Below are 26,065 nucleotides of genomic sequence, written 5' to 3'. Positions count from 1 at the left end.
TCAATGGCTGTTGATGCTTTGTAGGGAGAGAACAAAGTGCAGCGTCCTGGGAAGTGCTGTGAGGAGTGTGTGTCTTCCAAGGAAAACTGCTTGTATGACGGCACTGCCAGGTACCACGGTGAGATGTGGAATATTACTCACTGTGACTTCTGCATGTGTGATGAAGGCCAAGTCATTTGTCACAAAGCAGAGTGTGCCAAAGTGGAATGTGCCAAGGTAAGAAAGGTTTTATTCTCTGAAAATGTACCCATTAAGTCCTGTGATTATTTTACTCCCTTTTGTTCTTTCCAAAACTGACGTTTTGAGACAAAAAAGCTGCCCTCCTTTTGGAGCTTCTTTTGTGCATTTACCTTGAAAAGGCTTCACAGAAAAGGAGAGAGTAAACTCAGGATTTTCTGTGCAAGGTTGACTGCTCACGAGGCTTGCATTGCGAAGCATGACAGTCTGCGTCAGTGGCTCATTTAACTTAGTTTATCTCCCACCCTGCTATTTGCCTGCTAATGTCAGAGACATCTAGTTTCAGTGACAACTGGCTTTACCCAGAGCTGAATGTGCAGAGATATGTACCGGGCAGAGATAGTTAACAGTTAAAGAAATCACAGGACATCCCAAGTTGGAAGGGATTGACAAGGATCATTGAATCCAACTTCTGGCTCCACCATTCTGTATGCTACAGTGGCTTTCAGTAAGGTGGTTGAGCATCAAAAGCAGTATTCTATTTTTCTCCATTTTTTCCGTGCCATTCTGGGCATGGAAGTGAAGCTGATGTGTTATTCCTAAGCTGTTTACTCTAAATACCCTGACAGGTTATGTTATAGTTGTTCTATAGTGAATATGGAAAATGCATTAAATAGGTTTAAATGTTTGTTAGGCACACACTCTTGGGCAAAGACACACATTTTGGATTACCTTTTTGCAGTGCAGTAAGACTTCTACCTTGGTTCTTACTGCATCTGTTTTAATCAGTGGGTTGTTACTTGCTTTGTACCAGCTACTCCACAGAGTCAGTGAAGAGAAAGGAAGGATATGTAGCCTTCTGAGCTTTCTCTCTCAGTAACAGGGCTTTCCTGGTGACTGCCCACATGTTGAATTTTGAGTAGTAGTACCCTTGTGTTGTACCTGAAGTCTGCACACTGCACATAATGGGTTCACCAGATTGTTCAGATGTTCAGAAAAGTTAGAATCTGCATGCAGAGAGGATGTATCTAGGCATAGATGCATGTGTTCATCTGAGATTGGCCCTTTTAAATAGCAAAAATGCATTGACCCAAACTTTTGTCACTGATGTAGGAGTGATGATTATCATCTGACCTTAAACTGCATGGAGAGATTTTTCTGGATGGAAAGTTGTGATTGTCATAAAATCTTGAGCACTTGGCATCTGTTTCAGTCAGCTTCCTGCATGCTTTTGGCTGTAAATTGGATCATTTACACTAACGATGATGGTATGCTGTCATGGCTCAGTAGGGAAAATTATTTAATATTCATGCTCATATCTTGGGTTCTGACAAGAAATCCATTATGCAGAAAAGCCAGGGACATTTTACAGAATGATAGCAGGAGATGATGACACGTAAGGTTCAAAATGGAGGGTTCAATAGTGTGTGCGTTATCACTCAGGCAGCTCTTTTTCAAACTTAGGTTCTCAAAAGTAGCCACCCTGCTCAAAGCCTGGGCATCTCAAAGTGGAAAGATTGTCAGAGTATGAACCACTGCAATTTCAAATTGAATGAAATGTAATTGCTAGGGGGACAGAGAGAGGAAGGCAGCGTCCTTTGTTGCAGACGGGAGTTTTGTTCCCTCTCGATATATTTGCACAAGGATTTATTATTTTACATAGCTTCTCTTAGGATAAAATAGTTTCCTCAAGTTAGTGCAGTTACAGTTTACCTCAGTGGTACAATGCATATTAATTAACTGCAATAAAATATTTTCACAAAAAGCAAAATATGTTTTTTTTCCTTTTCTTCTTCCTTTTTTTTTCACGTTTAGGAACCTGCATTAACAAATCTGTTGCGAAGCTAGGAACGTTTGGATTCTCTTCATTAAGGCACTATTAATTTTCTGGTCACATTGTCATGTCTAAAGTGTAATGAGGCCACAGATATGAACTGCAAATCCTAGACAGCTTGACACAGTATAGTAGCATTATGTGAGGGTAGAGTGGAGGCTTAGCTGTTAAACCTTTTCAGAGAAACTTGTGCAGAACTGCCATGTGAGAGTGTCTGCAGGGATTCCGACCTAATCTTCAGAAAGCCATTTTCAGAAGGGTACCAGTAAGCTAGGGATACATGGCAGGCTGGGATAGTTTTGGATGTAGAAATGGATGCACTCAACCAAAACCACTGAAACTGTCAGCATCACGAAGTCCTGCTGGAGCACTTTCCAGCAGCCTGGTATTGAGCACTCTGGTAACATTGCTCAGATATGTGCCTGAGGAATATCTCCCATAGCCACTCTTTTCTGAGCCTTGGCAGGTTAGCTTGCCTGCGTTGCTTTTTTTAGGAGGGGTAGGAGAGAAATGCTCTCTTTTTCCTGTAGTTAGTGTTTTGGACTGTGGCTTGGGAGGTAGGTAGGAATGAGGATGGGAAAGTTTACACTACGTAGTGATGGCATGAGATTCAGTGTTGCCAACAGCAATTTGAAGTAATGATTAAAGTGACAAAAACGTATAAAACGAGCAGAGAGAGATTGTGGTTGTGTGTGATCCTCAAAGACCAAAAACTGTGTGCTCTTTCTCTACTCTTGCCCTTTCTCAGAAATGCCTGAGAGCTACCTGAGCATAGCTGGGATTAGCTGTTGGCATCGGTGAAGAACATTGGTGATGTTACTGCCCCATCTGTATGTAAAGTAGGTCACATACAGATAAGGATGGCAAGGTGAAAACTATCCTGGAGTGACTGTGCTGGAATGCATGCGTGGCTGGTGTATTTCAGCAGAGCTGTCAAACTTTGGTGCTGAGTTGAATTTTGTGAGCCAGACAGAGAAACAAGCAACATGCTGAAAGGGAAACCAGCGGGAGCTGTGGGATTTCTTTGGGTTTGTGAGCTCCTTGCAAACGCTTAACGAGTGGTCATGACTTCTCTGTTTGTGGTTAGGAGAGTAATCAGCCTGATTGCAAAGTTAGGAAAACTATGTCCACCGAGATTTGGAATGAATATCAACATTGACTTTTAATGAGCATAAATTGAAGGAGCGCTCATTGCAGATTGGCACCAAATCTAATTTAGTCATTCATTTGTAGCTTCTTTATTGTAGTGATTTTGTAGGCTTATGTCTGTTTTATGACTGGTATATATCACCTTGCCTAAATTTACAGCGCGTGAGAATCTGGTTTGTAGAGAAACAACTCATATCAGGAAACAGAAGCTGTTTCTTTTGAGCTGTACCCTAATTCCTTAAGACAGTCTTCGTTTTTCCTGAATAATCAGCTTCCACTTAGGCACAAGAAGTTCTGCTCAGTCAGAGCACTTCATTTCTTCCATCTAACTTATTATCTCCAAACCAAAGTTATTGGTTATTTAAGTGAAACCTGTGGAGTTCTACAGTTGTAATGAAGAACAGGATTTTTCCATAAATAGAGCATGTTCTTTGAAACTTTACTGGGCAAAAAAGCAGAACACTGGAAATGAAGGTACCTTCATTTGAACGCTTATGCATCCAGATCGTGATTGTGGTCCATTAAAATCTTGGAGAAGGACAGTAAAAAATGGTACTCCGGTTCTTTATATTTGCAGTGTATTACACCCAAGGGTTCTATCTCAGCAAGATTTAGGGGTAAGCTTATCTCACTGAGTTCCCTTGCCTTTTCTGAGGTTGGTTCTGCAACTGCAGTATTCATTAAGCACATTTTTCAAACTGTACTCACAGAGATGAAATAGGATACAGAGAAGATAACATGAAATTAGAAACTGAAGATTGCATTCCAGGGCAAGAGCGGCTCTGCCTCTGCATTCCACAGTATTTTTGGTATTGTTGATTCCATTTGAATTGCTGCAACATTTCTCTTCACAGGGTGAAGAATTAATTCACTTGGATGGGAAGTGCTGTCCTGAGTGTATTTCAAGTAATAGTTATTGTGTTTACAAAGAACATACCAAAGCTGTAAGTATTGTGGTACTTAAGAGCACAAAATAGAGAATTCCGCTGGTAAAGGTTTGGAGAAGTGACTCTCCCTCCTCTGTTCCGAGAAGGATATTATTTGCAAGTGCGGTAGAAAAATTATCTGTTAGTATCATCTGCAGATTGCTTTTAAAACGTATGGAATTTGTAAAATTTACATTGTTTATTTGTTGCATCTGCTGCAGAGTTTAAATCGGCCTTGCTTTCCTTTCTGCTGTATAATCAATCATTTCCCATTAATATTTAATCTCTGTATTCATTGGTTTCCTGTGCATCTCGTGGAGGTTAAATTAACTTACTTTTGACCTGTTTGGTAGAGGCTGTATAGCAGAGGCAATGTGTAATGTTCTGCCTGGGTCAGTCATTACAGTGTTCACCATGACGAGTTCATTATTTTACAAATACTTTCAAGGAACTTTCCTTCTTAAGTTACATAGAAGGAAAACATAAAATGGTTAAAATATACCAGTAATGGTCTTTTCACTGCTCTGTCACATGAGAGCTGGACCTCATGGCTGCTGTTTGCCAACAGATTTGCAAAGTGAAAAATTCAGTGCTTGGGTTTTTTTTGGCCTTATGTTTATTTGTTTTGTTTTTTAATGCTCATGCTTTACTTTTCTTTCTCAGATCTCTCTCTGACCCGAGTGAGATAAAATATATTAAGATGCTAGGTTTATTCTGGTTTGTGCGTTATTCTTTTCAAGAGGAACTGCCACAAAAGCTTCATAAGCATTCAGAATGCTCTCTGACTTGTTTCTGCCTTGTTTACTTCTTCACATGGTACCAGCAGAGCCTCAGCCACCAGGGGCAGCTTTGGTGACCTTCTAAACAGATGCAGAGATGCAGACAGCAGGAGGGGGGACGGTCTCCTCCCATTACTAGTCAGCTGGCAGTGTCAGGTGGGATGGTTAGTTGTGAGGGAAGCAAATAGCACCAGCTCAGTGTGTGTGGACAGCCCTTTTAAAGTAGAACAGAAGAGAGGAGTAAAGAAAGTAAAATAATCTCAAGGTTAGAAGGAGGTTTAAAGTGTGACAAGAAGGTCATTGTGCAAATAAATAGATTCAATCCCAGAACAGATTAAGGCTGTCTGCTCAAACAGGTTACTGAACTGTGGGGAAAATATGTGAACAAGTGAGGCTGCAAAATTCGGAGATATGAGAAAGTGCTCTGAGTTAGAGAAAATGGAGGTTGGTGTAAGAAGCAGAAAGGACTTAGTGCTAACTGAAAAACACCTCTCTATGGAGGGAGTGCTAAGAGGGAATGTGATCAGGAGGTCACAGGCCGTGGACTGTTCTCCATAAGCACTTTGCAGATTGCCTTGATTTGGAAAGACAAAGAGGCCAAGAGGTGTAGAGATGCATAGACTAAGACCAACTGACCTCAGAGCTGAAAAAGAAGCAGGGATGTTTAGCATATTGCTATCGCTGGTGTAGCCTTGAAGTTCATGGGGGGACTTCCACACATGAGGAAAAAAAGTTTTTATACAGAGGCTCTCCTTCACCACAGAAGCAGTAAGCAGCAGGGAATCCCTGCTGGGTGGCAAACCCAGTGTTACTGCTGAGGCATTATCTTGATTTGGCTTGACTGCAGAGCAGCTGTGCTGGTGGTGCAGAGCCCTAATGCTGGCTGTTGGATGTCATGTTATGCAGAATGGAGAGACATGGAAGGAAGGGCTGTGCAGAGAGTGTGAATGCCGAGATGCGGAGGTGGTCTGCTTTCAGCGCTCCTGCTCACCCTGCCCACCAGGCAGCATGGCTGTCAGGGAGAAGGGTGATTGCTGTCCACGCTGCCAGCCAGGTATGACCCAGTGCTGTCGTGCTTTTATCACTTTTATTTCTCCTTTATTCTTTTTATCACTCCTTTTGGGTGGGAGCACATGCATTGTGCGCTCATCTGACGCAGGGCACATCTTGGGATCCCTCCTGCTGGTCTGATACCTGGTGTGAATTTTAACTCATCTTCAGTCTGCAGCAGCAAAATAACTGGTTTCCATAATTTGGTTTACTGGAGGGGCATAGGGCTCCATCCTGAAGGATGGAAGTCAGTCCTACTGACTTGCCTTGCTTTAAATCGTAGCTTTCTTTTGGCAAGAGTCTCTTCTTGGGAATGGTGTTTTGAAAGCGTTTTGTCTTCTCCTTTTTTCAACACAGATTTTATAATGCAGATGACTCTCTATGCAAATCTTAACATGAGTTTTGGAGTTTATGGGTGATTGTTTCTCTTGCTTACAGTGTTAAGCCCCTTGCTCACCTGGAGCAGAACAGCTGCCAGTTAATAATTGTTTGGAAAAATCAGAATAGCCTTAGCTATAGGTTAATTTTACGTACAGATTAATTGTTTTCCCCTGGATGTTTTCATCCTTCTTCATTTACACATCACAGTTGGTAGGCTTTACATTTTGTAGTTGGTAGGCTCTATGTGTGGTTTGTAATGTTTCATTTTGGTAGCCGTTCTTGTATTCATCTAACTTTGGTTTTATCACAGTGCTCCAGTTAATGGTTTATCTGCGTAAAAAGAAAATAGTTTCACAGTTTAATTATACTGTCGTTTGCATGGAGTGGTTTGGCACATTTGCCATATTAATGTGCTAAAGCTTGTTATTTACTGTGTGCTAATAAAAATGCAAAGCTCTGCAAATTGAAAAGTGAGGAAAATGGGTTTGGGGCAGTCCAGATAAAATTGTCCTGGATTTTCAAAAGGCAACAGCATCTGCACCGACTTCTATGGAGGGAACAGATTATTAAGTGCTCTCTGGACCTATCTGTTGTTATTCTTATCAAGACTCACCAGTGTACCAGTAACCCTTGAAAATACTCTTTTAGCTTCTGCAGTGGTAGTTCTCTGGAAAATGTACGCTTTGAAGTCATAGCATTGGATTTACAGAGCCAAATCTGCATTTTTGTATTCTAAAATGTAAATGGGCATTTCCTTCACTGAAGCCTAGAGTTTTCCCTCTTATTCTATTTTGCACTGGAGGCTATGAGAAACAGATACAAAACCCAGGCTGTGGTAGTTTGACTTGTGAGCCTGGAGCATCAGCCCCTAACACATCTACATCCTTAAAGCCAGTAAAAATTTATTGCTGCTTCTCACAGATGTGCTGGGGGAAGCAGGCAGACAGAACCCATTTATTCTCAGCCAGTGTAAAGCATCTTGCCCCAAGTGAAGTTGTGTTTTGTAAAAAAACAAGCAAATAAATAAATAAACAGCAAATATGCCCGCTCACTAAGAACACTTGAGTTGGCACAGAGGGATTTTTTTTTTTGTATTCAAAAAAAGACTGTCCATTCTCTCCCTCTCTGAGCAGTTGGTTCATTGTCAGTCTGTGAGGATGGAGTTGTGTGTACCTTTGGGAAGTTACTGGTAAGAAATTCCCAATTTAGATCCAGCTGCCTGGAAGCTTGCAGGTTATGTAGTGTAAATGGAGCGTTTTCAGCAGTGAGATAATTTTTGCTGACTTGACAGAAAGAAGCAGACAGGTTTTCTTCCAGCAAGCAGAAGTAACTCAGTAGTAAAGAAATAATAGTCTTTTTTCCTCGTCTCTGTGGAGAGACCAGTCAGATCTTTTGACCTGTGGTCAAAAAATTCTTTTACAGCACTGTGACATGAAGCTTCTGACTGGAGGGGATGCGGTCTGGCACTGTTCTGTGACCTGATGTGGGTGCATCAGATGTCTTATTGCAAGGTTTGCCTGAAGGAAACAGAAATTTAGGTTGCTTTGGGCCATTAATTCCTGATGGCTTATGATTTTTACTGCTGGACAACAGTGTGGGCAAGAAATTTCTGTTTTATCTATAGCCTAGGAAATGAGTCTTTACAATATGTTCCCACATACTAGGACACAAAAATATAACATTTAGCCCTTTGCATGCCTGTTTGAAAGAAAACCAACAGAAATTGTTGGTTCCAAAACTAACAGAACATGAACCAGCAGTGTAAGCTAATAATTAATTTTACTTGGATTTTGTATTATGCATTTCTTTCTCTCTTTTCAACTGAAAACACTGCTGATGGTTTTTACCCTTGTGTCTTTTCTTTGTGCCAGGGGAGTGCCACCCAGACTGTCTGACCTGCTCACAGTCCTTTGATCACTGTATTGCCTGCCGTGATGTGCAGAAGCAGCTGCAGAATGGGCGCTGTGTGGAGACCTGCGGATCAGGCTTCTATCGGGATGGGGAGACTTGCTTAGGTAATCTGCAGTGGTTATGCACTGCCAAATTACTGTGTTTTCTGTGGCTTGTTTTGCTTTTGATTGCAGAATCCCCCAGGCTTACTCCATACAGACTGTCAAGCTCTGTTTGGAAAAGTGTTCAGGCACATACTGAGTGGTAGCCATAGGCTTAGGACTTTGAAGAGGTTTCAGATGAGAGTGAATTCTGAAGTTCTTTTGCCATAGTGAGATAAAATTGTCTCTTCATCAGAACAGAGGTTGTTTTGCTGCATCAATACGTTTGGAATTTATGCATCTTCCTTTTCCTCTCTTGGAAGCCTGCAATGAAACATGCTCAGCCTGTACGAATGGTTTCGAGTGTACCTCCTGCCGGACATCCTTGCTAATGAAGAACGGGCAGTGTGTGACTTCATGTGGGAAGGGATTCTTTCAGGATCAACTCATATGTGCAGGTAACTTGAAGCAAAAAAGATTACAGTGCTTTGTGATAACAAAATGGCAGACAAAGCACTACCCAAATGATTAGATATACTCTCTGTTGGGGGACTGGCTGTTGACATAGGTGTTAATGTTCACCGTAGAGTAAAGTGAGGAGTGATCAGAGGAACCAGGTTGTACAGTATAAAACCGATTACTGGTTGGGGAAATACTCATTAAAATTCCTGAGCTGATGAGCTTGGTTGGTCTAAAACTCTCCGCTTTTGAACACTGCAGTTTCAGATTGCCACCACAGTCCTCTTTTTCAATTCAGAATTCTCTTCTGGAAATGTGACTGTGTTCCTTGTGGTGTCGACGATGCAGAACAGAGTGTGCATTTAAATTTTACTACAGATATAACACCCTGAACTCTGCCTGACGATCTGATCTGAGTAGGGTTTTTTTTTTAGCTGAGCATGGTCTAAGCTGCAGCTGCTAATCCTTAACCTCTGAGAAGGCAATACTTTGAGATATGGAGAAAATTATTTGGAAGGATGGAGGATTGATAGGACCAGAAAAACTCACAGTAAAGACTTGTTAAAACTGTTTTTTGTTCTGTTCTACCATCATTTGTTTCATGTGTCACTCTCTCTTCATGGAAGCTGGTAGGGCTAACTCTCCTCAGGAAGAATATTTAATAAGTAAATTTGTAATTCCTTAAGACAACTGGTATATATCTAAATCCTATACCATAGTGTTTAGAAAGACTGAGATTAAGACAGCAATGTTAAAGTTTCTTATTTGATGGGTCTTTAATAGTGTTTTTATGAGCTTCTCTTTCTCCTTTGAAATATCTTTCTTTTTCCCAAACTGTAAAGCAGCAGCTTTTTCATTATGACAGTTTGTTTTCTCTGAAGTTACTGCTTTTCTCAACGTTGGCCTTTTCTTGAAGGCTTCTGATTATTTCTACAGCTCTAATTCAACAACAGTGTGGAGCGTATGCTCAGCTTCTTGAGCCTCTATTGTAATTTCTTTGTAAGTAACCTTGCTGCTTAAAATTAAACAAAAACATAGGGCATTTGGCAAATTTCAAGGGAAAGCACTTCACATTCTAAGTCCAGCTTCCTTTTCTGAAGTGGTTTGCCTTAAAGAGCAGATTATATGTTTTAAGTTTTCTAAGTCTGAGAAACTCTCTTTCAGTGCTGACTATAGACTAGGACCCCATTGTGTGCATATAAATAGAAAAAAAAGAGACCCAGTCCAAAAGAATTTATAGTCTTAAGTATCATATAATCTTCTACTTCATTTGGTTTTATTTTACCATTTCCTTTCCACCTGCTACCAGTGTTTTAGTTGGCAGTGCCCGTGTACTGCTGAAGCAGGAGGGGAAGGCTAATGTTTCGTTTTATTACTGGTTTGTAGATTACTGATTGTACATTCCATCCAAATTTGCAGTCACGCATGCTGGTAGCTGAAAGTTGCTGGGAAAATTTGTTCCTGTTTCCTCGGGGGAATTAAACTGATTTGCTTTAGTTCTGCCTGGCTGCATTTTCTGCATAAAGTAAAACTAGTGGAATAAGTCTTAAATTTCAGATACAGTCCATAGTTCGTTTCCATTCACTCTTCCTTTGTATTCTCTTCATTTTTTACAGATCTGTAATCTGATTGCCCAGATGGGCCTTAGGCTGTTCAGGAATAGTTTTCTCATAATGGTTTTAACAACTGCGATAAGCATGTTCCAAAATCATAAAAAGAATGAACTAGACTGTGTTAATAGTTACGGTTCCAGTAAAGTCTCTCTTGTGGAATTCACTCTGGAGATGAGTAGTAGGAGGTTTCTTCTTCCTATCTGCTGTTGAGACACCGTTGTCTGCATTGCAACAAAATTAATCTTTATTTTTGTTGATGTTTTATAACACCTGGTTTAACTGAATGTACTTGGAATTTTGGAGGACAGTTGTTCTTTGATCTCTTCCCAGTTTTAGTTTTACACCAAGGTTGTTTCATGCCTTTGACTCCACATCTATTTCGTTAGAGTGTTAAAACCAGTAAGATAATGTGAAGTTGAGAACCCATAGTGGTGTATTTAAAGATTGTGGTTCACTTGTATTGGACCTAGGACAGAGTGGCGATGAAGGCTTCCGTGTAAGAAATAGGTCATGCAAACAGTTAAGAAGCCTACAGCAAAGGTGAAGCGAAGTGAAGCAAAAATGAAAGATGTCTGCCTGGCAGAGCAGAAGGACTCAAAGGACTTGTGGTGTTCAGAGTTCTCACTGCATTTTTCTAGTTTAATTATTTATGTTTTTCAAGATTATTCAAAAGCTTAGGCAGAACACAAATGCTTCTGCTTTGATCCCCTGAAGTGCAAATGTTGAGATGTGTAACTTGATACTAAAAGACCTAGCTTGCAATGCAGTCAAGCCCTTGAATTTTTATTCACAGCCTGTTGTTTTTCTCTGCTGTATCCTGACTGCAGAGGCTCACCTTGAGAGTAAGTGACTGAATATGCCTAAGCTATGCATTCCCAGCTCACAGGTTAGAGGTGGCTGCTGTTACCGCGTAGCACAGAACATGGACCTCTCTGTGCTTTCTCAAAGCCAGGCAGTGATTTTGAACTGTGTTCTCACTGGGATGCTATTTGCATTAGCTGCTGTCATCAACCTGGGCAATTTTACACCTGTGCTGACATGGATATGAGACAGTTTGGTAAGTGGATTGTTAAGTCGCTGTTTGATTTCTAGTCAATCGGGAAAGAAAAGGCACATCACTTTGCAGGACCTGTCGTCTTCTAAACACCCTGAGTCACTTCTGAGTGACTCCTGAGCAAGAGAGAAGAGAAAGAGATGCATTGGCTCAGGAGCCACCACAGTGCTTTTGCTTTCACTAAGAAGCAAGACTTGCAGAACCACAGAATGGCTTATGTAGGAAGGGGAGCTCTGGAGGTCATCTGGTCCAAAAGACTGCTCAAGCAGGTACAGATTGAGCTGATTGCCCAAGCCCAGCCACCTGACTGACTTCTGAAGTACAGATCTCCAAGGAGTGAGACTTGACAGCCTCTCTGGGCTACCTGTGGTAGACAAGAGCCAGTGCTCTTGTCACCTGCACAGAAATTAAGTGCTTCCTTAAGTTTTGACTGTTTAGCATTGATTTTCTGAAGATATTTTATTGCAGCTTAATGAACACCATTGTGTCAATTGAGGCAGAGGATTGTAGAAGGTCAAGCATAATCTTCAGAACCTCTTTTCTTCAGCAGCAGTGTGAGAAACACTCTCAGCCAATAGGTTCAGCTCTGCAAGGACCTTAGTGAAGCATCGTGCTTTATTTGCAGTCGCAGTGGTGAATGCGCAGCCTCTTGCAGCAAGAGTGGAAACGCCAACTATGTCAACAAAATACACCCCATTATATTCCTTTTTCCTGACAAACATTATCATCTCTCCTAGTGGTTTCTTGGTTGAGCATCTAAGCCTCATGATCTTCTCAACACAGTTACTAAGGAATATTTCCGTACTAAATCTTTTACTAGCCTGTAGTCTTCGTATGTATTTTGTATTTCTCGTTGGAGATAGGGGGGCAGAATTTCGTTAGGTTATTGCATTCGTTCTACAGATTATTATGTTTGTTCAGTCCTGTGGTGTAGATTATCACAGTTATTCTGTCCTGTGCTATACCTACCCTGCCTTATCTTGAATTAGTCAGAATGCTCTAGTTTGCTTTCAAGCAAAATATTTGCCTTGTCTTCTGCTGGTCTCTGCCTCAGCAATTTTTTGTGAAAAGCAACCTATGCAGCCATTTTATAAGAAGGTTGTAAGTTTAGTAAGGGCCTATACTTTGATGCTTCTACTACAAAAACACAAGCTAACTCTCACAGCAGTGTCTGGGCAAGGTGCACAGTCTTGCATATGTGTCCGTTCTCACCAAAGAGAAAAGGGAATAGAAAATGACACCTACTGAATCGGAACTGAAAATAGCAAGGAAGGGTGAAAACAGTTTCCTGGCAATGCCATCACTTCTCTTGACACATTTTCTCACAGCCACTTAGTTGCTTCAGACAAAGATGGTTTAGCTGGCAGTGGCTCGTTGAATACTTCAATTTTTCCCCTGCTTTTTCAGTGAAGCTGGTGTCTGGCTCTTTGGGCAATGAGCAGCTGTTGAGTCTGGCAGTGATCCAGTGCTGAAAGAGCAAAGGCTCTGCAAGCTGGGTATGTGCAAGTGCATATGAACATAGGGTTGGACAGGGTGGAGTTGCTGTCTCAGCCACACCAACAGCTCCAGCTGTGGCTGTGCCATCTGATGGCACGTGAGTTAGCTGCTGGACTTGGGCAACAGTCCCTGAGATATGGAAATAAATTGCCTGGTTCCTTTTGCTGCAAACGCAAGAAACGCTGGTTTGTATCTGTAGGGGCAGGAATAAGGTTCTGCTTTTTTTTGTCATCTGGAAATGGTCAATTAATAGCTCCTGGAGCCATATGCCACCTTGCATATAGAAATGGCTGTGTCAGAAGAGTCTGTGGAACATGCTTCCAGCAAGAGCCTGGGTAGCAGAGCTGAGGCTTGCTGCAAAGGTGTTTTCTTTTGTGGGCCAACCTGAGGAAATTGTTACTGATCTTGTACTTTGAGTCATTTGCTGTGCTCCCAAATGCTATGTCTGTCTTGCCAATATCAAGTCGCATTCCTTCTCCTTTCTTTGCCTTCTTCCAAACCTCAGTATGTACATCCGCTGCTTGAAAGGAACCATATGGGCCTGATCACTGTTCAGTATTTCGGAATGGTACCAAGCATTTTACCAAATTCACTGGGTGTTCTCATAGGGTGTGACTGCCTCCAGTGGGATGCGCTTCATTTCTCTCACTGTAGCTGAGAAACCGCAGAAGTCATTTCTTTTCTAGGAAGACATGTTATTTTGAAATAAAAGCTGCCTCATTTAAGGACGTGAAAGCTGCTGTGATACACTGAAGTGGTTTTGCTGGATCAGTACAGGGAGCTGTGACAGCCAACTGGAAACTGGAGTGAAGTAAGATCCTAAACTCATCCAGGCTGCAGACTCTGCCGTTTGGTATCATTCCCTGGCTCAAGTCTAGGCATTACAGGTTTCCCACTAAAAGTATGGCACTGAGAATGCTGTTACCCTTGCGTTAAACATCTTTCCTTCTTGTTTTTCTGCTGGCTATGTTTGAAGTAACATTTGTAGTGAGGTTTCTTGGCAAAGAGAACAGGGTGGGTGAGCTGGAACTGTGGGCTGCTCTGTTAACCCTGTAAGCCGTATGTCTGAAGAAGGGCATAAGAGGGGCAGAGCCAGAAGGGAAGGTGAGGTGGGAGAAAGCACCATGTTTAACTGTAGGTGAGAACAGTGGCTGTTGTGACAAAAGCCCAGCAGAACAACTGTGTGTAGACTTGGTAGAGGCAGTCCTGCTGGGCACTAGCTCCAGAGAAGAGCCTGAAATGTGAGTCCAGCCATGCTAAACAGCTTTCCCAGTGTGGTGCTGTTTATGGTAAGAGTTACACTCAACAAAATGTGTGGCTGAAGGAGGCCAGGATTTTATTTTGCCCTACACATAAGACAGCTTAGGGCAGCTGCTTGGGAGAATAAATAGAGGTGAGGAGGTACTCAGAAGCACTTTGTCTGCTGCAGGCAGTGGATGGTGCCCAGTGGGAGGACAGCCTTAGAGTATTTGCCCAGCTGACCTGACTTCCATAGGAAAAGGGCATTTTTAATACAGTTGTGTGCAAGGCTGTCTGTTTTTAAACAGAGTTTGGAGACCAGGCTGCCAGGACAGAGAAACATTTCTTGGAAAGGAATGTTATCTACAGAAAGTACATGACGATTTCTGAAAACAACTGGGTCTTCAGACGTCTTAACAAATTTAGGCAAGTTAACAGTGAAGTCAAGCTGTGCAGTGGGGAATGTATTGTTAGAAGATCGAGTCCTGGTGTCCATCCTTTCAGAAAGGTGTTGAATAGTTAAAGTGAGCTCAAGAGGAGCAAAATACTCCTGACTGGAAGGTGAAGTGAGGACAGTTCAGTACCTAGGAATTTACAGCATGAACTCATACTCGGCAGTTAATTTGCGAGTGTAAACATGCCCTGAGAATCATCCAGGCTGGAACGAGATGGAGCTTTTCATCAGCAAGGGCAATTACCATTTGTTGCAAAACAGTGTGCACAGATCTTTGCCTTCAAATAGGATGTCTGGTATTTGTTGCCTTGTGATTCATCCACAATTAAATGCACTCGATAGTCATGGCATATGTGCTAGTTTACCTTGCTGTAGGATTCAGTGGGAGAGATCCTATCAGGCACAGAGTGCCTAGCATCCTTATGACAGACTTCTCACGTAGAAGTATTCAGGAACCAGGTAGAATAGTCAGAGCATTGTGGAGAGTTGAGGAAGAATGTGGGGAAAAATATGAAGGAAGGTGAGAAGGGAGAAAGCAAAGAGCTATTTACAAAGCAATAAAAAAAAAAAGGGATGAGAAAAGGTAAACTAAGCGAAGGACTTAGTGACTGTCTCCAAAAACAAATTTTGGAGAAGAGACCACCCAGAAGGTCAAAGGACCAAGTGCTGGATATGTATCCTGTATCTTAGCCCCTAAACACTCCCTTTTCTAACCCCACGTATGTTACGTCACATCTGTGTTTCAGTTGCCTGTCTAGGAGATAGAGATGATAACGCCCTCTGCCTCAGGGAGTAAATGAGATCCACTAAGATAGGGTGTTTATCTTCTGGGCAGTATGACTTATGTAAGTGCAAACATAGGTGCTCTGCCTCGTTAATTAACAAACCACAGGAGCAGTTGTAGCTTCAGGCAGACAGAAGAAGCATGAAAGTCACGCGGAACAGGAGTGAGAGGGGAATACTGGTGACTGCTTGTTTGCTGTAAACTTATTTACGGCTGTGTGCTGTCCCGCATAATCGTTCCATCTCTGTTCTGCCCTTGCCCTGAAATGTTAGGCATGGTCTTGGAATGGAAGTGCTTCATTCTCACCTGTTACTGCAGAGAAGATGAATTGTCACTCGTTTAGGGGCTTTATTTTGGCAGGAAGGTGTTTGCCTTTGTCACCATTCCACATGTAAGTGTGCTTTTAGTTACGTGGATTAAGCTTCCCAGAGAATGCCAGAATTTTCAGCGAGCAGCTGCTGGTGCATCTGTTGATTCCTGCCTTGTGCTGTGCCTACTCACGGATGAGTTGGTCTTGCGTGGCTGCAACTTTTGGCATGTTCATCGATACAGAGCAAATGTCATATAATTCTGTTTTCTCCTACCTGCTGTGGTCTGAGAACACAAGCATGTACCTGCCTGATTGTGAAATAGTAAATTTAAGAACTCGTTCAGAATGCATCAATGAAAAAAAAAAAGATAGCTAGAAGAACTGTGATTTGTGAAGTTGGTGTAAGCACTGGTAGCGTGGGATTTAATCACAGAATTGTAGGGGTTGGAAGGGACCTCTAAAATCATTGAGTCCAAGCCCTGTGCCCAAACAGCTCCCTAGCCCAGGTTGCACAGGTAGGCATCCACGCGGGTCTTGAACGTTTCCAGAGAAGGAGACTCCACCACCTCTATGTGCAGCCTGTGCCAGTGCTCCGTCACTGCACTGTGAAGAAGTTTGCACACACATTTGTGAGGAACTTCCTATGCTTCAGTTTGTGGCCATTTCCCTGTTCCTATCACCACACACTGCTGAGAAGAGTCCAGCCTTGTCCCTTTGCCTCTATACGTGGATTGGATCCCCTCTGAGTCTTCTTTCAAGGCTGAATAGAGCCAGGTTTCTCAGCCTTTCCTCATAAGAGAGGTATTCTATGCCCTTTATCATCTTGGTTGCCCTCCGCTGCACTCTTTCCAGGAGATCTCAGTCTTTTTTGTACCAGGGAGCCCAGAAGTGTACGCAGTATTCCAGGTGAGGCCTCACCAGGGCACAGTAGAGGGGTAACGATCACCTCCCTCAACCTGCTGGCCATGCTCTTCTTAATGCACCCCAGGATCAGATTGGCCTTCTTGGCCACCATAAATGGGAACCACAATCATAGAATCACTCAGGTTGAAAAAGGCCTTAAAGATCGTCAATGGGCTGGATTTTCTCACAGTTGAACTTTGACAGTTTTGAATGAGGTGGCTCGTTCGACATGTGCTTTTGTGGGCAGAGTTGGTCTACATACAGCTGCGAGTATGGTTGTGAGATGTTATCGTGTTTGAGGATGACCATTGGGCCCCTATGTTGCTACGTCCTTGTGCCTGAAAAAGGGCATTTTGACTTGCCTGCATTGCAGGGATGTGATAAGACTTCAGGCATATGCGAAACGCTACTGTATCCCAGCCTTGATATGTGGCTCACTCAGAGAGATGCCGCCAGTGTTTCTACTCAGTAAGGGAATGCCTCTTCCCTCTAGCATGATGATGAACTGGACTTAGGTATTAACAACACTCTTCTAGTCATACTACAGCTACAGAGACACTGCTGATGCACGTTAGGTGTTGCAGTGCATGTACAAAATGATGATGTAAATCGTACTGCTGAGATGAGATGAATGTAAATGCAAACAGGAAGAGCAGAGATCTGTTTTTACTTTTTTTCTTTTCCAAAGCAGTGAATGCCTTCAAATTCAAGGAGCAGAATTGCAAAGAAAATGGCTGCAAATTCCTCATTCTAAAAAGAAGATTGAAAGTTGGTCATTCATTAATCTTTTGCCTTTATTTCCTGCAGTTTGTCATGAGTCCTGTTCTTCATGCTGGGGACCTGCTGACAACAATTGTTTTTCCTGCAAAGACACGTCCCGTGTGCTAAAAGCAGGGCTCTGCGTGACCAGCTGTGGAAAGGGATTTTATGAGAAGGACGGAGTCTGCAGTGGTAAATGCCTGTTTTCTTCCTCAACTGCAAGAAATCTAAGAAATGCTCTGCAAAATGGAATCAATATTTCTTTCAGCCTTGCAGCAGCTGTGATTTTATTCGTGTTTAAGAAGCCAGATGCACCTTGTGCATAAATATCAGATAAGGAAATCTGTTGTTTGTTTGTAAGATTATTAATTCATTTAAGCTAATCAGATGCTGAAAGGTTTAATGTTTTTTCTCTCACTGAACAGCTTGAAAGCCTACCTGAGTTGTTTTTGAGAGCTTGACAAATCCATTTATCTGTGGAAAGAAAAATGGCCCTTGCCAGCAGGTTTCTGTGAATTTGATTGTAATTCATCATCACAATAACTAATATCTGCACAACGGACGAGACTTGGGAGCTAGGAAGGTTTGCTGAGAAGAGGAGGAAGAAAAAGCTGTAGGGAAAAGTCCAAACCTAAATTGAACAGATCTTGAAGGGAAGAAAAGAACCCTCCAATAAATAGTCTAAAATTTGCTGCAGCCATTTGTGCCAAGCCTGTGTTTCTGCTGGCAGCCACCTCCAGCTTCTTTGAAGGACTTTCCACTGTAGTCAATGGTGTTGTTGCTAGCTGTGGCACAGCTAACTAGGGAAAGCCGAAAACTGGCAGCATGTTGACAAAATTATTGCAGATTTTGGCCACAGCCCCGGTAAATTTTACACACTTGTGTTTTGAAATGTGCAGAATTGAAGTCTTGCCTCTGCCGCTAAAGATTATGTAAGCTCCAAGTGAAATTTTACCCAGGTACAGCTTAACTATTTTTATTATTTTTATTGCCAGCGCAATAAAATATCATCAAAACTACATAGCTGTTCCTCACACCCTCCAGGATTCAGGCTTTTCGTCATTCTCTGAAAACAGTGGTTTTGATATCCAGATGGAGACCTGTAGGCTCCTGTAAAGTGAGTGGTGAAAAGAAACAAAAATTAGTCAAGTACAAATCTTAGTCCTGCTACCAGCAGTAGTGCTGCTGACTTAAGGGAGCCAGAGCTTCGTTCTGCTTCTCCAAAGCAACTGGTCATTTGATTTCAGAACTAACTGCCTGGGAAAATATAGACCACAGAAATGGGTTAGAAGCGTTAAAGTGTTTGATTTTAGATGCATTTTCAGTGCTTGTGGCTTTGATTTGTAGGAAGAGGGAGGGAATGGTAAAGTTTTGCTCAACTTTTCTTCCATCTTTTATTTCCTGAACAGTCTGAAAACTGATGTTTGTTATACAGAGTTATGTACATTTATGAGATGCTTTTTATTTGTAGGACCATTGGTGAACAGGAAAGAAAAATGCAACACTAGCTGGAGAGTCTTTTTCTTTATGACCCAGTACATTTAAACCTGTGTCTGGATTCATTGAGTATTAGTTTTCTGAGTTTTTTATTAGGAAAGAAAAAATAAGAGATTATAGTGTCTGACATGCATGCAAATATGCAAAATTGGCGTCCATTTTCAGCTTAAAGCATTGCTCAGACAAAAAAAGTTACAGGCAGAGCCCGTCACAATGATTTTCAGAACATTAATATAATTGTGCCACAGCAGCCTAGCTTGTAAAGTTGCTGTTGGGATGAAAACCCTTTTGGACCTGGAGAGAGTGCTGACCAAATAGAAGGCAAGTCTGCTGCAGGCAGGATGATACAAGTTGTAAGGCAGCAGTGACATCATCCTCCCCCCCCTCCCTTTGCTGAAGGGTAGCACCAGAAACAACCTGCAGTGCTAGCAGTTGGATCCAGGCATGGGGATGCAAACCTTTCACTCCAAGTGACCTGCTTTTAGAGAATAGAAACTCCATGGGATTTGTAAGTCTTTCTTTCCCTAATCCATCCAGGCGTTCCTCCATGTGGGCTGCAAATGCAAGGAGGGAGTGTGACTATAAACCTATTTGGTCTGGTATTTGTACTTAGGAGTTGTAGACACGATACAGGTCAGCGAATACATGTCTGTACTTGCACGTCTCCCTCTGTGAATGTCACTACTTTTTCTAGGAAAGTATGAAAGTTTACTTGTGCTGGAGACGGATGTTTAAAAGGTGCCATTTAAAAAGCATTAAAAAAAAAAAGTTTATCTATCTAGCTGGTTTGATACCTCTGTTGTTTGCTTATTGAGAGTGTTTCATTACTGAGCTCCCCTCTTTGGTAGTTTGTGACAGGTCCTGTGAAACATGCTATTCAACCCGGCCCAGCTGTTTGACCTGTGCTTCAGATAAGGTGTTACACAATGGGAAGTGCATTGCAGAGTGCCCACGTGGACTTTTCCCAGGCAGCAATGGAAGATGCAGGGGTAAGATGCATATTGCATGAACTTTAAGTCTCTCAAGGAGCACTCCACATGTCTTCTGTTCCCCAAATGTTTTCCTTTGGGGAGGAAATCTTAAGATTGCGGAACTGAGCACGGGGAACGTGGTTTATTATTTTCTTTGGGGGTTTTCTTGTGATGGATTGTTTTAAATAACCTCTTCGCCATGTGAAACGTATTAAGACAAACTGAGATAAATGTCCACAGCACAATATGAGTAGGAGTTATTACTGTGTTACTGGTTATTAATAGTGAACTTCTGCTCTCATTAGTTCACACAGCTGAATATCCTGCCAGCTGGGAGTTTTCATTGTTGGCTGGAGGATACTGTAGTCAGCAATAAAATTTGCAAGGAGGGAAAATAGAATATTTCAATTCCATGTGCTCTGTTTCTTTATCAGCTTGTCATGATTCGTGCTCCACTTGCGAGGGACCTCTGGCCACTCACTGTACCTCCTGTTCCCTTCCTCTGGCTTTGCACCAGGGCCAGTGCCTGCAGAGCTGTGGAGAGGGCTTTTATCAGGATCGCAACACGTGCAGGGGTAAGCTCTGTAATTTTGAGTGAATTCCTCAGCTGCTGCAAGTTGATGTATCTGTGCTGGCTTTTGTTGGGCTGTGCTCATTGTTGGGAATTCAAATGCAACACTGATTCTTACTCTGTTCTTGTCAAGGAATGAGTAATTTCCATGTTTGCCTACTGGTTCTTTTCCACTGTGAGAAGAAGCAGATTTTCCCAAATACTTTGTAATTTCATACCTTCAGGATTTACTGGTCTTGGAGACTTTTTTTATCCCATGCTCTTGATAAGCACACATTGCTGTCAGTTCTCAAGATGACTGAAGGGGTGAGTAAAATACACATACTTAATACATTTTGCAACAGTGGAAAACCTGAAAATTCAAGAGATGGGTTTCTGCTTCCCTTGAGCCCATCATACTTTTATTTTTGGCTATTTTGATGGTCAGATTATGTTCACGTTGACAGTTCCAAAAATTAAAGGAGCATTGTAATCGTGTGCCACAAGCAGTCAAGATTTTTGTTTTCCAACTGTGTTTATCAACTTTATTCAAGGGAAGAGCTGTTCTTTTAAAGGTGTGGCAGCAGAGTATTTCTCTATTCCATCAAAGATGATACAGCACTCCTTCTGTTTATGGAACAAATTCCTTAGCCTGTGAGTTGTTGCAAGACATGGCTGCGTGGTTAGCTCTTTGACTGTCAGACTGTTTACCACAGTGCAAAATTGGAAAGAGGACAGCAGGGCATGAACCAGTGTTTTCCCCCAATTTGTGTTCACACGATGCCCAACTTTGCATGGTTACTGGGCCTTGTCCATCCCTGTGAGACAGCTTTCCTTGGAGCTGTGGCTCTGACTGCTCTTTTTACACGTGCACAGGTTGCCACCCATCCTGCCGTACCTGCGTTGGCCCAGGGGCCTTTCATTGCCTGCAGTGCTGGGCACCAGAGGATGTGCTGCAGCCCCATCAGCCTGTGGAAGAAGCTGTGTATGGCTTTTGCCTCTCAAGCTGCCAAGCCCAGTTCTACCTGGATGTCACAGGAGTCTGCAGACGTGAGTTGACAATGGAAACTGTTCCTTGAGGCCTCAAGCACAAGATGTGCTGATTTGATATGTTCCTGGTCACTTTGTACTGTTTTTGCTTCTAGCATGCTTTGCGTTCCTCTGTAACACTTTTGGAGGAAAATACACTCTAAGTGTGATTTGTCAGTAAAGGATTTAGGTGTTTGGTTTTTTTTTTAAATGATTAGATTCTGGTCTGACCACCTTAGCTTAGCTTTCTTTTCTTTCAAGTTGAGTATACTATTTTTAACACTGTATTGTTTTTAAGCAGGGTTATTTGTTAAGTCCTGTTCAGAAAAGGCTGAGCTTTCTCCACATTTATCCCCTGTAGCAGGTCAACGCTTCCCTCACCAGTCTTTTCTTTTGTGAAAGCTACTCTGATGCATATGCTCTACAGCACACGTGCTATTGCTGCTCCTGAAGTGCCAAGCAGGAAGCATTTCCATGAAGGCTACAGTTTAGAAGAGAGGCTAAAATGGTGTTCACTAACATATGTAGTTTCCCACTGTTGTGAGATTTCACTGAAGAATTCTGCCTGAGTATATCAGCTAGTCATTCAGTTGGGCTATACAGAGCCTGTGGCAGCCATATAGAATGTCAATACAACAAACTCATTGCACTACCTTGAAAACAGTGCATATGGATTCAGGCTGAATGAGCCAGAATTCCTCACAGCAACACAGACCACCTGAAGGGAAAGGAGAAATAGCTTAATGGGAGGAAATGATTTCCCTATGTGAAAAGAGCCATCATGAAGACGGTAACTCTACAGTACTTGAATAATGAAACAGTAATAACAGCATCAAAAAGATTTTTTGGAAGTGGACTTGATTTAAAATAAATTTATGTTGTTTATGTTTTATCAAATTGACAGGAGTTTGTGGGTTTTTTTGTTTTTTGTTTTATTTTTGCCTTAAGGGCTCTTTAAAAGGAAGAAATGTCATTTCTTTATGGAATGATTCTGTCTTTTATCAGTGACCTACACATGCTACAAAAGTTTCAGTACTTTGGACTGGTTCCTGAAGGCATTAATGCAGAACCTAGCAGTTCGTGCAGTGGCTGTCTCTTGGCAGAGAATGTGTTTTCTTGTCTGAATCCAGGTTATGGTATAGCAACTAACTAAAGAAAGCTGTATACCGTTGCCTCAGGTGTGTGAACAGACATGCACAAACAGGCCTGAGCAGAGATAGGTGACAGTGCTCAATTATGTCACTGAGCAAGAATGTCAGCACAACCTCACTTTATTAGCTTTTCTGTATTAGTGAAGGGATTAGGATAGTAATTTGATTTATTGCAGAAGGATGTGAATATTCACCTTTGCAGACTCCTAGCTACCCATCTGAATTCTCATACAAGTTTTATAGATGCATCTTTTTGAAAATACAGACCCACAGCAGATAAATAACATGCCTGTACTATCTGTGCAGGAAAAAAAAAAAGTACATTCATATGTAGGTTATAATGTTGATTTTGAATTTTTTTAACTCTGTACTTGTGAATTGCCAGCCAATCAAGAGTAATATTTCTGTTTTAGAATACTTGATTTTTCCCTGCTCAAAGTAAGAAATTTCTCTCTGATTTTATTTGAGTCAGTGGAGCCAGAAGATAGTCCTCAGGGCATAACATTTGTGATGAGGATCCCTGAATTCTCTTCTTGGCTCTCTGACAGGCAGCTAACAGTACTTGCATTAATCATTTACTTTCTTTTATTCTCTCCAGCCCTGTGTTTGTCTTGTCTCCTTAGAGGGCAGGAAGTCTTCCTTTGTGTTTAACACAGTGCAACCTGCAGCCTCAAGCCACTGCTTTTATAATGAATAGGGTTTTCTTTTAGATAATCAGTTTGTATATTTATTTCATCAAATCATTTCGTTTAAACTAACTTGTTTTAGAATTGGTACCGTAAAGGCTTAAGTCTTAACATTTTAACTGCATTCTTATCCTTCTTGCTGAATCCTTTTAATGAACATTCACTTTGTGAGCTGTGAAGTCAGATGGCCAGCCCAACATTACATTTGATCTGACTGCTCCAGAATGACTGATGATAACTGTTCAACGATGCTGAATTGAAAATCCTTCCTGGGATGTCTATAGGGTCATAACAAAAGATGATTTTGGTCTCTGAGTCTGCAGGACCTAGAGCTCTTAGAGGCAGGAGAATAATTTTATATTGTCTTGCATCAGCTTTGCATTTTGGAGATAAACTGTGTGGGTGCAAAGCTGTTAAATATGCAGGTGTCTGTGGTTGCTCCTTATCTTCAAGGAGTGTGCTGTAAGTCTTCTTGCATTCTTGCCCTTTCTACCTTTCATAAGGCAGAGAATCCTATAAGGGAAACACGTTACTATTGTCTTTGGGGACAAAGCTGCACTGTAGGACAGTAACAACAGAGAGAAGGCTAAATTGATTTCTAGCTTCTGTCTCTTTGTTTTTCTCTTCCCTACAGAGTGCCACTCCTCCTGTGCAGGCTGCGTGGGGAACACTTCTCAAGACTGTACAGCCTGCCTGTCTTCCCACGTCCTGCTCGAGGGCAGATGCCTCTCTGAGTGTCCAGAGGGGCTGTTCAGCCAGCAAAATCACTGTTCCTGTAAGTGCACAGTGCAGGCACCTGCAGCTTATACTGTGGAATTTCATTACATGCACGTTTTGTAATGCATTTCTAAAAGTAATTAGAGATGCTGTCAGATTTACATGAGGCTATTTAAGTATTTTCAGGGGAGAATAGAATAGTCCAATTTTGGGAAATGGAATCTCTTCCAAATGGGAGGGAGGCATACACATTGAATCATAAATTATAATCAGTTTTACTCCCTGGACAGCTTCCCTGAAAATATTGTACTTTCCATTTCACTGGGCTTGGATGAAGTTCTTAGCCAGCACTGTTGCGGAAGAGATCTTAGTGGCCAGCTCTGAAATGTGGTCTACTTTTCTTAGGCTAGATAAGCATACTGAATTAGCTTTAGCTTCATTTTTAATCCATTGCTAGCCATCAGGCAAAGTTTTAAAAGAAGGAATTCTGCAGATATAGGAGAAAAGCCATTACCTCTATGGATGTGCTTGATCAGTGGTAGGTACAGTGTTGTTTATTTGTGTCTTAGCATTGGTCAGCAGGTGGGCTTCTCATTCAGGTTGTTTGATCTCATTTAAACAGATAGCTCTGACTACTGACCTTCCAAGTGACTGCAACAATTACATCTTCTATGCCACTTGCAGAAAATTGTGGCCTTTGGGGTGTGCCATTTATTGTTTGCTTTTAAGTACGGCAGATGGGGAAATGCAGGCGTTTGAAATCTGATTGGTCTCTTCAAAGTCATCTGAAAGATGTCTGTTCTTTTGCAATAGATTCATTGAGTAAGGCTTCCCTACATCTTTTATGACAGCCGGATAAATTTGCTGAAGTTCTATTGGTTGCTGCCCTTGGAGGGCTCAAATTCAGGGAGAGGAGGGCTCAAATTCAGGGAGAGGAGCCCCTTCTGTGCTGCATTGCTCTGTTTATTTGATTTTTTTGTCCAAGGAAAAACAGTCTGCCACGTAAATGTATTTGTTTCTTGTAAATGTATTTATTGTTGTAAAGCTTCATCGGTTTCGAGGTTGGGTTTTGCCGCCTTATAGCTGAGGTAACTGCTGTATTATGTGATTCTGGATCCCAGGTTTATATAAATGTCTTAGAAACAAAACATCAGTGTCAGGAAAGTGATGCCTCTCAGTATGTTGCCAGCTTGTATCTCTGGCAGTTTTTGAACAGGGAAGCTCAGTTAATAGAGGTTTGTCTAGAAAATTGATTCTTCTTTTTAAACGCTCAGTTCGCAGGCTTGATCCCTGAGAAGCTGAGAAGGTGGTGAGACTTGGCATGTTAGGTCTCAAACACTGGAGCTGTATTCTGTGGCAGCTGTGAAAAGCTCAGCTTCCATGTGGGGAGTGAGCAATTTTATGTAGCCTGGGGGAGTCCTGAGGTGGGAGACTTCGAAGTTGTTTGCTTTTATTCATGGAAAAGTTTCTAAAGTAGTTTCTAAGAGATTTTTACAGATCATTAGCTCTAGTATTTCTTTCTCCCTCAGATCAGGTGTGGAAACCATGGAAATATGGCATCTGGCTGTAAAGATGGAAAAATACAAAAACAGTCTGAATGAAGTACTTTTGAACAATCTTAATCACTTGCTCTGCAATGCTTTTGTTTAAGATTTGGGAGATGGAGTAACTAATGAGCTGGCACAGCGTTCACAGAATCACATTCTGTTGGCTTCAATTTGGGAGGGGTTTGTGCAGAAATTTCCTCAATTCCCCACTTATGAATATCAAATTCATGCCAGTGTAATTTTTGTATAGTCCCATTCTGTCTTACGTGTATGTGCGTATACCAGAGGGAGGAATAAAAGGGACAATCTATTTGTATTTTGTGTACATATATACCTAGATTAACACAGAGAATAAATGCTGTTTATTTATTTCAGTGTTCAACTCTTTGTTTTCATCTCGTTTATTCAAATTGTGGATCTAAGAGCCTTCCAAACCACAACTCGCCAGTCACTGATGCTTTTGAGTGTTGTTTTATGTCCGTGTTTTGTAGGAGTAAATGATTATTGTAAAGGCTGTTTTCCTGGGGAGGGAAGAGTATAAGATAGACTACACCGAAA

General features: G+C 41.8%; 1 protein-coding gene across 1 annotated transcript in view; it reads left to right on the top strand.

Moving 5' to 3' along the window:
- Positions 1 to 26,065, top strand: part of FRAS1 (Fraser extracellular matrix complex subunit 1) — a 166,212-nt gene that overhangs the window by 62,937 nt on the left and 77,210 nt on the right. The window contains exons 9-18 of the mRNA XM_065736478.1: positions 25 to 216; positions 4,015 to 4,104; positions 5,772 to 5,919; positions 8,168 to 8,311; positions 8,611 to 8,745; positions 17,408 to 17,551; positions 19,705 to 19,845; positions 20,262 to 20,402; positions 21,254 to 21,427; positions 23,878 to 24,018. Of these exons, the coding sequence (XP_065592550.1) occupies positions 25 to 216; positions 4,015 to 4,104; positions 5,772 to 5,919; positions 8,168 to 8,311; positions 8,611 to 8,745; positions 17,408 to 17,551; positions 19,705 to 19,845; positions 20,262 to 20,402; positions 21,254 to 21,427; positions 23,878 to 24,018 (1,450 nt within the window). The remainder of the gene's footprint in view (positions 1 to 24; positions 217 to 4,014; positions 4,105 to 5,771; positions 5,920 to 8,167; positions 8,312 to 8,610; positions 8,746 to 17,407; positions 17,552 to 19,704; positions 19,846 to 20,261; positions 20,403 to 21,253; positions 21,428 to 23,877; positions 24,019 to 26,065) is intronic.

This window comes from Cyrtonyx montezumae, unplaced genomic scaffold, assembly GCF_038088225.1.
Source record: "Cyrtonyx montezumae isolate F1298 unplaced genomic scaffold, pur_monq_1.0 scaffold_2, whole genome shotgun sequence".
NCBI classification, from domain to species: Eukaryota; Metazoa; Chordata; class Aves; order Galliformes; family Odontophoridae; genus Cyrtonyx; species Cyrtonyx montezumae.
This window is presented reverse-complemented; position numbering and strand designations above follow the sequence as displayed.